Raw genomic sequence first — 18,332 nt, 5'->3', positions numbered from 1 at the left:
ATGTCCAAAGCGCCAAACAGTTTAGGAGAAACACTGAATTGTACGTGAAACTGAGTTATTCAGTGTTATTACTACTTTAAATCAACAGGCCATTTGTTTGAGAGAGGAGGAATCCTCTGTGCCCTTCGTTAAAAACCTCCCGCACAATGAACACTGAAGGAATTCTAATCAAGAGAAGTTTCAGCTGGTTGCAATTTGACATCCACACCACTAAATCCCCCTAAATCTTACACACTGGACCTTAAAATAAAATTTGTCAACAAAATTAAAACTGAAAAATGGGAACTTTGTAGTGAATTCTAGTATCTGCTGCACCAGTTTCTTGCACACTGTCTGTTACAGTAAACCTGTTTCGCAGGTGATAACTGATCCGATGACCTTGTTACATTTGCCAAGTAGTTGGTCAGTTTATAAACTCAAATGCCTTTCATGCAAAAGAATGATTTTCACACATTTTGGTTTTGCAGCTAATAGTATGTGGTGTCCTGGTTAGACAAGAGGATCATGAATCATTGAAGTTTTTGTCTTAGAATGGGAAGAAATGGGAGTAAAACGTTCTTTTATATTGCCTGATGTATCGTTTACCTGAAACTGAATGCAAAAAAGCAAAGACACAGTACAGATCTGTAACTGATGGCAGTCAGATTGCCTTTTACTGGCCTCAGATCATCACATGATCAGCCTTCATCACCACAGACCAGTTCACTTAAAATTACTTTAGGAACGCAAAATATTTGCAGTCTTTTCTGTTACTTGTGTCACATTTTTTGGATAGTGAACGACCTGAAATAACTGGTTTACTAGTGCTGGACATTGTTAAGATTTTTTGATACAGATGCCAATTCAGTACTTCTCTTGATATGTTACTTTGTATTGACTTTTTTTTTCACCACAAAAGCATTGTTTTTTTCTTCTTTTTTTTTTTTTTTAAAAAAAGGCATCCAAGTTTGATGGTGTCTTAATTCAAACATCATAATATTAACAAAATCGTGATTTTAAATAAGGGTGTCTGATCAACAAATAAATACTCTGACCAAGCATTTGGTGTTGACATTTTGTTATTTTTAGCCCCAGAATAAATTCTCAGTGTTTGACTTTGATGAAAAATGCAAATCTGTATTACTTTTTGTGTAGTCAATATTATAAGAATTTCCAATATGAAACTAATCGTGAGATGCACAGTCTTGCAATATAGTCAAAAGTTGTAATGCAAAATTGTATAGAATATATTCTTGAGAAGGTAAGTATTACTAAGAGTAAGGCTGCAGTGACATACCGGTTTTAGGATATACCATGATATGAAAGTTGCTGATTATCGTATTGTGAACTTTACTTATCCTTGGTATTTAAAAAAGTTGCAACTAGGTGGAAAATTTCACATTTATTTTAGTTATTTTCAAAAGGGAGACTTTTTACACACACCTCTATTGAAAAAAAAGGTTCAAGTCTTAATTCTAGTGATAATACACTCGAATGAAAACTAACCCTTCTGTTTTCATTCCTTTAAGGGTCATTGTAACTGATAATGATAATAATAATAATAATAATAATTCTGTAATACCATGAAATAGTGACATTTATGAGACAGACATCGCACCATGAAAATCTTATACCATTGCGACTCTAACTGGGAGTGAGGAGAGAAAAAGATAATGAATGGCTGATTACTACCAGTAGAGTACTTATAGTAGTACTGCACCATATCAGTTATTTGTAAGTACAGCTAGATGGCAGCAACTCTATACTTAGCAAGTAAAAGCACCACTGTACACAGTGTGTTGTACAGTGGAGAACATTGGCTATATTTAGATTATGTGTCCTTTTTCATAGCAGACATGTTGCCTTTTCATAGCATTTAAAGAAACAGTAATAAATGATGGCTCTATACACTTTATTTGGGTCAGCGAGGCAACATGTACAGTTCTGAGACTCTGTGAGTACATGTAGCTAAACTGAATGAAATGCAGTCATTATTAATGCTAAATTAAATCTGTGCCTTCACTGATGACATGCCAAAATATGTGCTATGAAATAGGCATTTAACAGAGAAAGGCAGAGCAGGGAAAGGTCTGGTTTGATCCAAAGTCAGCAGGGTCGGACTTAACGTGCTCTGCAGGCAGATTGTCTAGTTTCACCACACTGGTTTGTGCTGTTTCAGGGTTTATTGACCTGCTGAAGAAGCAGAGAAAGACCTGACCAACCAAATTATCACAAACAAACAACTGAATCAATATCCTCTGGGGAAGTCTGTTTTAGCACAAAGGTCAGAGTTCTAAAATCATTACCTGTTTACACCTTTTGGGTACTTTTTAAGATAAGAGACAGCTGCCACGTTGCATGTGGACGGCATCTCAAACCAAAATATTACAACAGCTAAATATAGTTTAGTCTGCCTGTACACATCTTACTTACATTTTACAGAATGAAGAAGTCCCTCACCTCCTAACACAGATGTTATCACCAACATTGTAACCCTTTAAGGTAACTGCAGTCAAAAAGTGATGCTTCCTTTTCAGCTCCCTTCATTTCAATCACTTTATGAGGCCTGAAGCAGTAAAACTATCCAAAATGCAATTAAAGAAACAGAGAACTATCAGAAAATAAACCTAATTTTTCAAACATGCATTTTAGGGTGTTTCTCCTATTTTAGTAGGTTTCACATATTTTAGGATGTTTCTAGGATTCCGGGACATTTCAAGGATTTCGGGACATTGCTAGGTTTTTAGGACGTTTTTCATAATGTATAATGTTTCTCCTATTTTAGGACGTTTCTAGGATTTGAGGATGTTTCTAAGATTTTACATAATTTCTAAGATTTGGGGCATTTCTGGGATTTTAGGACATTTTAGGATTTTGACATTTTTCTTATACTTTAGAATGTTTGTAGGATTTTGGGATTTTTCTAAGATCTAGATATTTTCGTATTTTGGGAAGTTTCACTAATTTGAGGGCATTTCAAGGATTTTGGGACATTTCAATAATTTTAGGGTGATAAAGGGGATCCTCCATATGACATTTTTTTTTAATAAACAAACTATTTTGATGCTGTTATTATGCACTGTGGCACCTTATGTATACTTTAAGTACAAAAATAAAATTCCAACGTGAATCACTTTATTTTTATTGTGAACTAAAAATGGTTGGGGGCCAGATTTAGCCTGCTGAACATGAGTTGAGTATCACTGGGCAACAGAAGCCCAAACTGATGTAAATAATATGATGACTGTATCTATCTTTTAAAACAGCACCATGACTTCTTCAACACAGCAACGCTTAAAGCTAAATGCTACCAGCTCCCAGAGAGATGCTTTGAGCACCTCTGGCCACACCTATCAGTGACGTATCACCAGGTGTTGTGGCATTTCCAGCTGTTGGGAAACACTTCCTGTGACATCACTTATGAGAGCTAGAGGCCGGAGCAGGGCTGCAGTATGTTTGGGAGTTTCCAGCCACAGAGAGCAGGTGGAGCATCAGCACATCTCTGCCCACTCTTTCTCCGTAACGTTTCTCTTTAAGAGGAGAGCCTCTCTGCATCTGCTGATCTGTCAGCAGGCGGTGCCGCCGCCCTCCCCGCGCACTGCCGCTGCTGCACCTCACGAGACCGACAGGCTCCCGGCGTACCGAGGAGCTCACTCTCTGCTGATGCACCTGAGCCGGCGGGTCACACGGTGGATACTCGATCGAAATGGATAATCGATAACTGAAGCTACGATGCGCCGGGCCCACCGTCCTCGTCATCCCGGGCTATGCAGGTGTAAAAGGTAGCCAGACAGAGCTGCTGGGAGGGACACACGGCCACGCTTTATCTCCGGATCACATCATTCATGTTTTATGTGCAGCCATGACATGTTCACGCGATTTAGGATGGATTTGTGCAGGCACGCGCCCTCAGCTTTAGTTTCGTCGTGTTTGCCCTCTGTGGTGGTTTGGGTGGTTCGGCTGGTTTGGCGGGTGGAGGGAGCAGCAGTTTGATCAAGTAAGTGTGGTATAAACAGCTCTCGCATTACTGTCTGTCAAGTTTTCGGCACATCGTGCACATTCATTATATATAGTCAATAAAAACAAACCACAATGCCATTAAACTGCCGATGTTGCACAACAGGAAGCATCATTAATAATCATTATATGTGTGTTCACTGACGGGGTGCAGACGCCGGTGCTCATCATGTCCTCGGTGGGGAGAGAGATGCGTCTGGGAGAGCTGCCCATGGAGAGCTGGATGTCTCACCTGCCATGCGCCCTGTGGGACATCCCACTGTACCACCTGGCCATCCCAGGTAGGCTGCCAAACAACAGCAGGACGTGGTGTGGATGAATAGGTTGTTAACTGAGTGTTGACAGTGTAGATTTGTGTGAGTGGTTTTAGCGTAGGGGAGACCAGGGACAACTGTGCAACATCACCAGATTGTATTGTATGTTTCTTCAGACCAATTATGCTGTGGTTAAAAAAGCCAAAACACGTGGTTATGGTTAGAAAAGATCATGTTTTGGCTTAAAATACGTGGTTCTAGGGGAACAATACCTGCTAGAAAAGTGGTGATGTCACAGTAAAACAAGCGCTTTTTGTGCCATCGCAGCAGGAAACAGAGCAATGTCTTGGTAAAAAAAACAAATTTTGCGTCATTAATCCGGCAGGAAACACAGCAATGCCTCAGAAAAACAGGTGCTTTTCATGCCTCTATCCTGATGGGAAAAGCAGCTATGTCTTATCAAAAATGATCTGCTTTTTGTGCCACTGCGGAGCCTATCGAATAAATTTCACATACTCGATTTAAGTCTTAACAACTGATTAATCGATCATCAGTTTATAGTTCTCATCCCTAATCCAGATAGTAAGTTGTTTTTGAGTAATAACATCAAAACCAATAGCTGCTACAACCGCCCTCGGTCTCTCCAGCTGACAACACTTTAACTCTTTGACAGATTGTTTTCTAGCTTCTGTTTGAGGTGGCCCATGCTCATTTGCGTGTCTTTTGTGTATTTGCATGTATTTTCTTCAGCTGCAGTAGCTCTCAGTGCCACCAAAACTATTACATAAAGCAGTCACATGTCTAGTAATGACTTATGTTTATTATCTCTTCCCCAATTAGGCAGCCACAATGCAATAACCTACTGTCTGGATATGAATGACAGATCCCCTGTTGACCTCACCCAGCCTGACATGCTTCAAAAGCTGGACAAATACATGAAGCCTCTCATTCGCCCCTTTGTGTACAAATGGGCGATAACGCAGGTGAGAAATCCTAAAAATACACATCAGGTTATTGTTTACTCATTTATAATAACAATAATTTAAAGCTAGCCCTCATAATAAATTCTGCATCTCCTGTCTTGCAGGAGTACACTATAAAGCAGCAGCTGGACTGTGGGGTCAGATACTGTGACCTGAGAATCGCACACAGGCCCAATGACAGCTCCACCGATCTGTACTTCTACCACGGAGTATACACAACACTCACTGTGGAGGTGAACTCACAACAGCACACACTCACACACACACACACACACGTCCACTATAACACAGTGGTATTTATGCTCCTGTGAAGGCCATCTGTTTCCATAACAATAACCATAAAGATAACTATAAAGAACAGTACAACCATGCTCAGCAAACAATTATCACAGTAGTGAGATACTAAATCATCCCACCTCTGCTTTTCTAAGATTTTTATTAAATTTGTTATAAATGTTTTGTCACCTAAAAAAAAAACTCAAACATCTACATAATGGTTTTAATTTTGTATGTTTTTTTGTTATTTCAGTGGGAAAACGGCATTATTATTATTAAGAATAATGCTCCAAAAACACAATCATAAACGGGTTATTCATGTCCATTTTAAAATGTTACTGAACATCATGGCCACAAGTAATAATTACAGGATAATAATAAATGCTAAAGGATATTGATGATATCAGTCTAAACTTTGCCACCATAAACTACAGGTCATTACAGACAAGGGTGCATTTTGTTGCTTTTGAGTTCAACATTTCATTTTTAAGAGGAAGCAGGCGTTATTTCCTCTTTTAAAAATTATGTAACAACACTTTAAGCCCCTTTCTTATGTGTACCATTAACTTTGCTGGTAATAATCACGTGGAGCTGGAGACACTTTCAAATATAAAACCCAGCATAGTGTTGTCACAATACTGGAAATTCTAATTTAGATACAATCTTGAAAAATATAGATATAAAATGCTAGTGGGGCAGGATTTATATAAACCAATAAAAAGAGAATTACAGAAAAGAAATATATCGCAATACATTTTATCACAATACTCAGCATACTGCAACACATTTAAATATATATTATATATAATTGTGATAATATATTGTGATCATATCGTATCACGGGGTCTGTGGTGATTTCTAATCCTAATACTAACGCAGTGTATTGGGTGCTGCAGCAGTTTTCTTAGTCAGGACTTCATCACTTTTCTATAAATCTTTTCACTGTGGCTCTAGTGGGAACAAAAGCAGCCACATTTCCTTCTAAATGTGATTTTGCCATCCTCGCATAGCAGGTGGAGTGTAGGTGGCCCACTGGGACAAAATCAACAGGCAAGCATTTCCATGATATCTCTATGGTACTCAGCTCAGCTACAGAAAAAGACTGAGAATATTCTTGTATGATAAATCTGAATGCTCCTCATGCAGAGCTCAAGGAGAGTTGGCAGGTGGTGAGGGGAAAAATATCTTGTTTATCCAGAACAGATCTGGCAGGTTGTTACAGACTTCCATCCTATGGTATACCCATGCATGACAACCAAAAATCCTGTCCTACCGGATATCTGATCCTGGCAGTGGTACAAGTTTCACGTGAGCTTTTAGCTTTTCAAATAAGGCTGTAAATTGTGCATTTCATTACAGAGTACAGCTGTAGAAGCAGACTAACTTGTGTTTTCCTGGCAGACTGTTCTGATGGAGATAAGAGAGTGGCTGGATGCTCATCCCAAAGAGGTGCTCATCCTGTCCTTCAGCCACTTCCTCGGACTGAGCCCGGAGCTCCACATGCTGCTGCTTACGACCATACGCAACACATTCACCTCCAAACTCTGTCCAAAAACGGTAAAACTTAAGCGCTAGTTTCATATAAGAGTGTCTGTAATCTACATTTTTCCTGTTGTCAATAAATCCCATGGAAAGACCAAAACCAAGAGACGATTGATCCTACTAAGAAGTGTTGTCTGTGTACCCAAATCATGATAACTTATTTCTCTGTGCTCCTGCACCTACACCATCCTGCTGAAAATACTCAATACAGCAGCGACTGTAAAACTTTTTTCAATAACATAAACATGATTTCTGGCAGCAGTTTACAGCAAATAATGATATCATTGAAAATGGGAATACTGAATATACAATGTTGTTTATCAAACATGTATTTACATTTTTTATTGAACTTTTAAAAGTACAATTATTTTAGGAATTGTGCATGACTGATATTTGAGTAAGAGGGTGGTTGGGACATTGGGTTTTTATTATATCATGACCCTCTCTGGAGCTTCAGATATTTTCCTCTGATCCCCCCTTAGTGACTGGAGAAAATGCATGACCTCCCGCCACCATTAATAACCATATTTCACTGTTTTTGTCTATGATAAATGGTGTGATTTTGGAGATTTTAAAAGAAAAATTGTCTTTCCAAATCACTTGTGGGTTTTGGGATGCTGACGGTATTTAAATAAATACAAAAGGTGGCCATTTATAGCATTTCTCCCCTGAACCCCCTCTCATGAATAACCAATAGTCCCTTAACATTAAAAAAAAAAAAAAATCTAAGGTACCTCTTGAAACATTGCACATGAAAACCCAAATGTGTAAACAGTCTCCAACAAATATGCTGTTTACTATTGTTTAAGTGACATTTGCTTAAAAAAAAAAAAAAAAACTACAGCGCCCCGCAATTGAAATTATATATGCAAGGACTAAGAGTCCACAGATTATTATTGGGGCCAATATTTGGCATTTTGCTGATTATCTGTATCAGCGTTTTATTTTAATGATGCCCATGTGTGAAAGTGTCAGCATAAGAGGAACTTTTTCTTTGTAAAACCTCAGGGAACTATTTTTATATGACGTTGAAAGGTTCAGTTTTGATTCAACATTTAATGAAGGCATTTAAACGAAGCTTTCTGTTGGATTTTATTATATTCCAAATACTTAACTTAGACAGAAATATTTTCATTGTTATTGTCAATGCGTACTGGTCCCAAATATTGGTTACCGGTCTCATTAAGTACCAGTAATTGCTAGCCATATCGGCCATGAAAAACTAGTATTGGTGGACATCTAGCAAGGACCACAGTTTTAAAAAACCCCAAGACATATAATATCATACCTTTGACCTTGGTGGGCTCGTCACTCAAAAATGTAATGTGTGATCTCTTTACTCATTACACTTTTTAAAAGTGACATTATTATTTTACTGATCACCTGCTCTCAATAGTAATTCATTACACTACTCGTTACATTACTTTTTCATTACACCCCCACAAAGTTGGTAATTGTGTGATTTACTTTAGCCTAAAAAAATCTGACTTTGCATTTGCACCTCTGTGAAAGTCAAAGTAATCTCTTTCAGTTTAAGTGCAGCTAAAGCTAGGTAATGTTAGCTTGTGTTATTTCTTACCTGGAGGTCTTCTGCTGCCTGTGACCGGGATTTTCCCAAAGATTTGTCTGAAAGACGGAGCGACCATAATGGAGTTACTCAAAATTCACCCACCACATATCCAGCCACAAGCTCCATTCATTGTCGCTTGTAGCCTGTTGTCAACCATTAAAATCCAGTTCTGGTTGTGTATCTAGAGTAGGGCTACAGCCGTCCGCTGCGGCCGAGGAGGGCTCACCTTTGGTGGGGTGTATTTCCTGGGGCTTCTGGTTGTCGTGCTGTCGGCTATAATCGGTTTTTCAGGAGGTTTATGTTCTTGTTTTTCGCAGTTGAAGAAGTTTTAGTACCGCTGCCTCGCGAAACGATGTTTTCGTCTCGTTGCCTCCCGGAAAGTATGTAATGAAATTAATAATTTCCAGCCGGTGAATGCATGCTAACGGTTTACATCCGCCAAGCTAACGTTAGCTCGCTGTTCTGTGACGTGCGCGCGCCGCGCAACGGTTTCTAAGTAAGAATCAGGGATGTGATTAATTGCTGGATTTTAAATTAGGAGGCGTTCACAAAAAAGTAAGGTTTTAATGAGATGTTTGTATTTGTGGTAATTTCCTATTATTAATGAAGTTTGGGGTTTTTTTTTAGTTATTCTTTACAATACTTGTTACTGTTAATGTTATTACTGTAACATGTTACCCCAGCTAGCAATTATTGGTTCTTAAAATGTTCTGAGAATGTTGCAATGCAACCAACGCAATGTTTCTCAAGCTTAAAATTTTTGGTTCTAAAAACATTCTTAGAATGTTATAATGCAGGTTCCCGTAATGTTTCAAGCAAGTTTTCTGTTAGTTCTCAGAACATTCTTCTCAAAGTTAGGATAACGTTCTCTGTAAACACAAAAAAATGTTAAAAATGTATGGGCTTGTTTTTTTTTTTACATGTCATACATTAGGTTTTCTTCTAAATATGGTATCAGTCCTCAACAACATGCTCTGAATGTTGCTTAAAAACGTTATTACTTTGTTCTCATGTTACATTGTGGGAACATTTTTCACAGAACATTCTGTGATTTGTCACCTCTCACCATCACCAAAACATCCTCACAATGTTGCAGTTTATGTCGTAGTCAACATTTAACCTTAAAGGAGCATTATTTTAAGTGATATTTGTCGGTAACGTTTACGCCAATGTTGTGGGAACCTTTCCTGCCAGCTGGTGCTGTTCAAATATGCAAAAAATAAAAGTAATTATAATTTTTTAAAAATCACTTTGCAATAATATTGACAGATATTGTAATTGTGATATTATAGGTCAGCATTTAGGCATGGTTTTTTTTTGCATTTTAACTGAAGAAAAAAAAGATGATGTGATTTTTCACCTGGAAACATTGATATGAAACCTATGAAATATGCAAATGTAATGTAATCACAGGTTGCAGAAACATATTTTTTTCTGGTATATGGGTTGAGTAATAACAGCAATTACAAGAAATCTGGTTTTGGTGTTTTTATGGGTTTCTTTGAAAGTATGAAAAATATAGAATAACACCAGTCTAATACTTTGAATGTAATTTAGAGCATGCTTGAGAGAAAATGAAGTTTTTATGTTATTCTGCTGATTTCAGGAGGTTTTAACTCTTCGAAACCTGTGGGCTTTAGGCCACAATGTGATTGTGTCCTATGAACACAATATAACCAGCAGCCACAGTGACCTGTGGCCACACATTCCTTACTGGTGGGCCAACAAATGTAAAGCTGAGGCTCTAATCGAGGAGTTTGAACACAGGAAACAGCATGGCCGACCAGGTAATCTAAATGAGCTAATGGATGATTTATTACTTTTGTAACTGACTCTGTAATCAGACCTACAGCACTCATAAATATTGTGCATATTTTGTGTTTCAGGGGGCTTCTTCGTCACAGGAATTAATCTGACGGAGGACTTGAAATACATCTGCACACATCCGACAGAGTCCCTGAAGGACTTGGTGATGTCCACGTATCCGACGCTGCTGAGCTGGGTTAAAGAGCAGACTCCCGGCTCCAGAGTCGGCTCTCTCAACATCATCGCTGGGGACTTTATCACAGAGAGCCACTTTGTACCGACTGTCGTCAGACTGAATGAGAAACTACTGAAATGGTCCTCGTGACTTTTCATGTGACATTTTGCATTATTCTACAAAAAAAAGTGAACCACAGCATGAAATGAGCTTGTTTTGTTAAGAGTGACAGAAAAAGTACTTGAATTATTAATTTAAATGCACTTATTTGGAGGCAGTGAAATGTATATTTCAGTCTTTAAGCTGCTCGAAAAACAGACTCTGTTTCTACCTGCACTTGTTTGTTTACATTCAGTTCACTATTTATGCAATGTACTGTATCAGTTTCCACGAGTCAGCAAGCAGTTTTATGTTATGATGACCAGAGCAATAATATTACAACTAATCTCACCTTGACGTAGGCATTTTAGACGAGTAAGCACAAACAATGTATTCAATTAGCACATGTGGATGTAACGTAGGTAACAAACTTTTATAATCATGACATGTGGGCAGCAAGTTTTGAGACGTAGTTAAAATGTATCACCTAAAACACATGTATTTATCCATAGAGAATGTAGAGAAGACATGAAACTTATGCAAAATGCATGGAAATCTTATTTGCATGAACCCAACCTTGACTGTTTTACTTATAATTGACTTGAGCCAAAAGGTTATTAAACCTTGTTTTAAAATAATGCTGCACCGCTGTGCCTGTGGAGATGAGCTTTTCCAATAAAAATGAGCATTTTTAAACAATCACGTCATCACTGACTGTTAAATCTACAAATAAATGTTGAAATGTCTCAGTTTAAGATGCCTGTTCCACTTACAAAGGCATTTGTTTCAATAACACAAAAGAAGTGACCGTGTCTGTGTTTTCAACAGGAGGGATTGTCAAACTATGGAGTCCCTAAAGGGTCACAATGTGGGGGGAAAGCTTTTGTGTCCCCTTTGTAGTTTGTGTTCAATGCTTTTACGCCCCATCACAATACTTAATGTTACATCATCTGTCTGAAACTCTGCTGTTCTGGGATCAAAACAATGGTGTAAAACAGGCAAATAATTCATGTAAAGATACATTATTTAGATGATTTTAAGAGCCACAAAGCACGTTTTTTAAAATAAGAAAATAATGCTTTTATTCACATATAAGCGCCTGCTGTTAACCTGGGTGGTTTAAGCTGTGTAAGGCTGGAGATAGCCCAACAGAGCGTTCACATGGAGAGCGAAATCATTTACATACTTGCCAGTGTACTTCGTTTGTTACTGGAGGATCCCACTAGAGGTCACACCAGATAATTCAGATCATAAAGAACCTCTGGATTTATATGAAGTAAACAACGAACATGACGACACTCAGGGAGGTTAATGTGATTATAATGACAATGTTTAATGTTAGTTTAGGTCCCCTTTTCTGCAGTTTTATGGGTGCCCATAAAATATGTATATATAGTGAGTATTGTTAAATTTGAAAATTTGCGTTCTTGGACAATTTACAGAATTTTCCACTCGTCTGAGCTCCAAACATGATATCACTTTACTACAATATGCAAAAGAAAAAATTAACAAATATACAAATACAAATATGATGTCATATCCGGGTGACCTTTTGTTTTCTGATCATATACTTGTCAAGCAATGCATAGACACTGGTACTGGGTTATTTAGTGTATTCCTTGAAAATATAAATCATTGCAAAGCTTAACTGGCCCATTTTGCCAGTGTCCCGTTTTGACAATACTCACCCTATATTCTCCACCGGCGGTGACACCGGCGGAGGATGAGAGCGGAGTAGACATTTGGAGACACCGACAGAGACACCAGCGGGGATTGAGAGCGGAGCAGACAACACTGGGAACACTGGCGGGGACACCGGTGAAAACACCAGCGGAGAATGGGGGCTGAGTGGACAGCGGCGGAGACAGTGGCGGAGACAGCGGTGGAGAATGGGACGAGAGCGTTCACCAGCAGGGACACCACCAGAGAATGAGAGTGGAGCAGACACCAGCGGGGACACCGGCAGAGACACCGTCAGAGAATGGGAGAAGAGCAGACACTGGCAGAGACACGGGATTGAATTGGACCTTAATTGTGGTAATACCATGAATATTTTTGAAATCTTCTGCATCATCATGTCCTCACTTCTGAGCACCACTCTTCTGATGGCACACACGTGAAGCAGGGGGCCGCAGCAGAGTGATGCACTCTGAATTAAGAAAATAGATAAATAAAAATTAAAAAAGAACAACGTAAATTTGACTTATTTTCTTTTTGTTTCCTGTTTATCTGATTTTTACTTTTAAGCAGATAATGAGAAATGTAATAAATGTCTTTCTTCAGTATTTCGTTTCTACAGAAAAACAAATAAACTGTCACTCGTTTTTGTTTTTCTTAATTTTCCAGAATGAATTGAATAATTAATGAACGGATGATACACGGACCCTCATCGCTTTTATTTTTCTAAGATTTAATTGTTGTTTGCATTTATAATTTTACACTTTTGATTGAATAAATAGAACAGAAATACTTATTTTGAGAAGTAAAGATGAATAACAGTATGAAATGTGCTATACAAAGCTGCCTTGCATTAGCTAAAAATGTATGAAATGCACACACACATACATTTACATATACAAATACATATATACATATATACTGTATATCCATACATATGTATATATAATACACACACACACACACACACACACACACACACACACACACACAGAGGCCTGTATATAAAATCATCCATTCATTCACCCTATTATTCTCTATTTTACGCCCATGTAAAAGACTCAGAAACTCCAACTTCCTGTTTGAGAATTTCCCGCCCCCTTTTCAACGTCATAGCAACGAGTCCGCCCAGACAGCACTAAGTATTTCACGTTACAGCATTACAAGGTATGACTGACATGTTCAGAGATATGTATCACATAGAAAAGCACAGTGATCTCCCAAAAAACACCGGTGAATTCCCACACGAGTGTCACGTGCAGCTGTGTTTTGTAGCGCAGCTGTCAATCAACACCTGCGGAAGAATCAGGAAATTCAAAGTTTCACCCTCCTCCTGCTCCTCCCGCTCCTCCTCCTCCTCCTCCTGCTCCTCCTCCTGCTCCTCCTCCTGCTCCTCTCTGTTGGTTTGTGGTGGATCGTTTAAAGGAATTAGAAAGAGGAAGAGGACAGGATCGATCTCATGATGACTAACCTGCGCAGGCTCCTGGGATCGATGCTTCAGAGCTGGTTTCGGTGAGTCTCCTGCAGGTCTTGCGGACTAACATGGATCTGAGCTGCGAGGACTGGATGGCAGCTCTGCCGGAGGAGCTGTGGGACACCCCGCTGACTGACCTGGCCATTCCCGGTAAATATAAAGAGCCGATTTTTACTGTTTACACCGACATTTGTAATGTAACTCACAAGTGCAGAATATTTCTCCCCGATCAATGTGATCATAAGTTAAAAACTGGAAAAAGTGACGCATAAGGTAAAACTGAGATTTTTTTTCTATTATTTTATGAAAGACACACACACAAAGTCCAGTCTGTTGTTAGTTTGTTATGAAAGCATAATACATTCACTAAAAATACAAACAAAAACATTTCATTCTATTTCCCAAATTAACAAAATAGAAATAAGAGAAAAGTTTTCACAGAAAAAAAGTTCTGAGTTAAAAAAAAAAAAATCAGAAAAACAATTTATATGATTGTTATCTCTTTAAGTTCGAAAAACTTCATTTCTGCCCTGCAGTTTTTTAAATTTATAATCTAATTCATTATATTGTTATATTGAATAGGTCCGCAATATTAAAACACTTAAAATTATTTGGGCATTTTTTTTTATACATTTAAGTGTAAATAATTCACTCATTCCACTGTCTAAAATGTGAATATTTACTATTTATCGTCTTCTTTGATTGTAAATACATTTGTGTTTTGAACTGTTTATGTTTCCTAATATTAATTAAGCACGCCCTCCTCCTCTTCTTTATGTTTTATTACTACTTTTGCCATCTCTCTCTTATTATTTTATGATCAAGACTGTAGTCTATAGTCAGTCACACAAAACAATCACCACACACACACACACACACACACACACACACACACACACACACACACTAAGAGAAGACATCATTCAAATATTCATTCCTTTTGAGGGAATAAATGAATGCTTGCATTGAAGGTGTGTGTTACCTGAAACCAGTCTGTCCCAGTTCAGAGTTGGTATGTGGTACCTGAAAAAGGGTTAACCTGTCTTTTCGTGTGTCTGTTGCTTCAGGGAGCCACGATGCCATGAGTTACTGTCTGGACATAAACTCCCCGCTGGTCCCGTCTGAGTCCGACTCTTTCAGACTCCTGGATCGACTTTTCTACTGTTTTACCAGACCGGCCATCTTTAAATGGGCTACGACACAGGTGTGAGTGGTGTAAAGAAAGGTGGGACTGAGAAAGCCTTGCTGTGGTGTAACATATAATTATAGAGATATTTTTATTTTAAATTGCTCTTTCTCAGGACAAAAGTGTCGAGGAGCAGCTTTCGATGGGGATTCGCTACTTTGATCTCCGAATCGCACACAAACCCAACGACTTATCCAGCGACCTGTACTTCACACACGTCATATACACACACCTAACAGTGCTGGTGAGTATCATCATCCTAAAGGTCCAGTGTGAAGGATTTAGAGCATCTATTGTCTGCTAATAAGTATTTTTTCTTTAGTGTATAATCACCTAAAATCAACCCTTAGCGACTGTTTGGCACATTTTTCTTTTTCTTTTTCCTTTTTTTTTTTAATATATAATTTTGGCTGTGTTCATGTATATGGCATACATTTGGCAAGATTGTGTATTTTTGTTTAATCTTGGAATTTCCAGGTCAGCTCCGAGTCTAAAATACACAGTGGAAACAAAAAACAAAAAAAAATGCACCACTGAAACCCATTCAAATTGCAATTTTTGATCCCACAGCCATCAAAGCATAAAAACATGTATTGTATTGTTTCATTATTTTATATCATTCTGAGCTTTTTTTTTTTTTTTTTAAATTTGACCAAATTTGGCATATGGAGAAAACACATGCTATTTCATCTCAGTGCACTGTCACAATTAATGTTGCTGTAAATAATTTCTAAACGTGATCATTTAGAGAAAAAATCTACTGCATGTAGTAAATAAAAATGAATGAATATTTGATATTTATGATAAGGCCTGATGTTGGTTAAAAAATAAACTAAATGAAAGTAGAAAATAATATTGGGGTACAATATTTTTTAAAAGCTTGATTGAGGATTTTATTATGTCTCTTTATGTCTTGATGTGAAGCAGTTAGTGCATGTATTTTCTTTGTTGTGAAGCACGTTGGGCTGCATTTTTTTGTATGAAAGGTGATATACAGTTAAAGCTTATTATTATTTAATGCTTCCTCTACAGGAAACGCTGTCGTCTGTCGCCACCTGGCTGGAGTCTCACCCAAAGGAGATTGTTATTCTTGCTTGCAGCCACTTCGAGGGAATCGAAGACAGCCTCCATCAATTGTTTATTTTCTCGCTGAAGAAGCTGTTCGCTCTAAACTCTGTCCCTGCAAGGTTGATTCTCTCCTCTAACAGCTAATTTAGGGAATAAAAAGACACTGCCTTTACTTAACTGTACCTGCCCTCCACAGGAAGCGGTCCTGACCCTGCGGAGTCTGTGGGCGTCCGGTTACCAGGTCGTCCTGTCCTACGAGTCCCAGATCGCAGCGAGACATCAGGAGCTGTGGCCTGCCATCCCTTACTGGTGGGCCAACCAGCGCACGGCACAGGGAGTGATCAGATACCTGGACTGGAACAAAGACCTGGGACGTCCAGGTGGGTGTCATTTACACTTTGGCCCAAATATCTGACGTTCACTGCACCTAAGTGTTTCCATTAATAAAGTTTCCATAAATAACCGTAAAAATTCAATTAATATTAATTTGAATTCCTTTTACATAAAACTGTTGCTCAGCAAAGATGGTAATGAAATTATTTAATTAACCCTTTGAAACTTGGAAAAAGTGGCTATTTAAAAAAAAACATGGAAAGAAGGTTAACAAGCAAAAAAAGAATAAATGACCCGGATGTAAGCAAGAAATCTGCGAAAAGCACAAAAAAATCACCAGAAAAATTGCATAATAAACTAAAATAAAAAAGATAAAGTAAAACAAAAAATACAAAGCAAAAAATGGCATGGAAAAAAAACTTAAGAATTCTAATAATTTTTTAAAATAATTTATTTTAAATATATAACTTTAAATACAGCTCTTTCCTTCACTTTTAAAAAATAGTCTTCTGCATCTACATATCTATATTTTTGCGTCTTTGCCGATATTACTGTTGGTGCTCATGGTTTCAGTAAAATTAACTGAATGATTAAAAATGTGGAGAATCTTACCAAGCTAACATTACCGCTCTTCCTGAGGTTTCTTCCTTTTTTTTTCCCCGTTACAGGGGTTCTTTTTGGGGATATTTTTCTTGGGTGATGTGAGGCTAAGGGCAGAGGGATGTCGTACACTGTAAAGCCCTCTGAGGCAAACCTTGTTTTGTGATAATGGGCTCTATAAATAAAACTGAGAACTTGAGCTTGACATTGTGTAGCGTGTCCATATTGACAAAAGTTTAAAAATAGATATTTGTATGTGTGATCTAAGCAGCAAACTAAACTGATAACCAAAAACCCGCTTTTATACATCCAAAGAACTTCTGTATAATTGAACTGCATGGTATCGAGACCGACACTATAACTGACAAAAGCCTTCATTTGTCATAATATGTCGCCACACCCGACTTGTAAAAAGCACTGGGCTTATATTTGAAGTTTTACGGTATCCGTTTTTCCAGAGGGCTTCTTCGTCTCTGGTCTGAACCTGACAGCTGATCGGTACTACATCACCAAGAACCCGAAGCAATCCCTGCGGACGCTGACCTTCAGTAACTGGGAGTGTTTGAGGAGCTGGCTGGAGGAGCAGGTACCCGGGTCGGACCCCCAGAGCCTCAACATCATCGCAGGAGACTTTGTGGGTCCACTTCCGCTCTGCTCTCTGGTCATTGGACTGAACCAAAAACTGCTACGGAAAAATGCCGTCAGATAAAAAAAAGTTTATTCCATGGGCACTGATCCCTGACATTGCCACTGTATACCTCATCTCCTCTTTTACTTCTGTCCATTTAAATCCACTTTTGTATACATTCAAGGGAAGCTTAACCCCCCAAATGACCATTTTTATATCGATTAATCATCCTGTGTAACGCTGAATTCGTGAAGAAAACTTTTTTCGCACATGCCTCGAATCCAGATACAGAGATATTTTTGATAAATTGAAGTCACAGGGGTCCACGTTAACAACAGCAAACCTATATCAAAACAACTGTTACAAACTCTCAAACAAGTCGTGCAGCATAATCCAAGTCTGGTTTCTGGTTTCTGCACCGGCCTCCCTCTGTGGTTTGAGATAGGGACTGTTTGTTATTTATGAGGAGGGAGGGGTGCTGCAAAACAGTTCAGGCATTTAAAAAAATGAAAGCACTGAAGAAGGGCTTGTGTTTTTAATTTTGGCTTAGCAGAGGGACGTAAAACTTAAAAAGTCAGTCAGTATTTTATATTTATTTTAAATTAAAAAAGTCACACTCCAGCCGCCCCCCTCTCCTCTGTCCCACACAACACTATACTGCTGTG

At 38.3% G+C, this 18,332-nt stretch overlaps 2 protein-coding genes across 2 annotated transcripts; both read left to right on the top strand.

Annotated features, from left to right (window-relative positions):
* The first annotated feature begins 3,458 nt into the window (after window positions 1-3,458).
* plcxd1 (phosphatidylinositol-specific phospholipase C, X domain containing 1) lies at window positions 3,459-11,400 on the top strand. The gene is made up of 7 exons (XM_042512303.1): window positions 3,459-3,976; window positions 4,151-4,277; window positions 5,091-5,233; window positions 5,338-5,466; window positions 6,911-7,066; window positions 10,228-10,408; window positions 10,508-11,400. The coding sequence occupies exons 2-7, from the start codon at window positions 4,166-4,168 to the stop codon at window positions 10,750-10,752; spliced, it is 966 nt and encodes a 321-aa protein (XP_042368237.1). The 5' UTR covers window positions 3,459-3,976; window positions 4,151-4,165; the 3' UTR covers window positions 10,753-11,400.
* A 2,383-nt stretch (window positions 11,401-13,783) lies between these two features.
* Window positions 13,784-17,889, top strand: si:dkey-66a8.7 (PI-PLC X domain-containing protein 1). The gene is given in 7 exon segments (XM_042483745.1): window positions 13,784-14,002; window positions 14,920-15,056; window positions 15,154-15,282; window positions 16,071-16,200; window positions 16,203-16,225; window positions 16,303-16,486; window positions 17,498-17,889. Coding segments are annotated over 7 exon segments (936 nt in total). The 5' UTR covers window positions 13,784-13,920; the 3' UTR covers window positions 17,749-17,889.
* Window positions 17,890-18,332: the final 443 nt, after the last annotated feature.

The sequence above is a fragment of the Plectropomus leopardus genome, chromosome 3 (genome assembly GCF_008729295.1).
Source record: "Plectropomus leopardus isolate mb chromosome 3, YSFRI_Pleo_2.0, whole genome shotgun sequence".
In the NCBI taxonomy this organism is placed as follows: domain Eukaryota; kingdom Metazoa; phylum Chordata; class Actinopteri; order Perciformes; family Serranidae; genus Plectropomus; species Plectropomus leopardus.
The sequence above is the reverse complement of the archived record's forward strand: the minus strand, read 5'-3'. Positions and strand labels throughout refer to the sequence as shown.

Excerpts from the sequence above, each read along its gene's own strand:
- plcxd1 (XM_042512303.1), top strand. The coding sequence starts at position 4,166 with ATGTCCTCGGTGGGGAGAGAGATGCGTCTGGGAGAGCTGCCCATGGAG. Across the intron at positions 5,467-6,910 it reads ACACAACACTCACTGTGGAG|ACTGTTCTGATGGAGATAAG; the intron begins GTGAACTCACAA and ends TTTTCCTGGCAG. Across the intron at positions 10,409-10,507 it reads GAAACAGCATGGCCGACCAG|GGGGCTTCTTCGTCACAGGA; the intron begins GTAATCTAAATG and ends TTTGTGTTTCAG.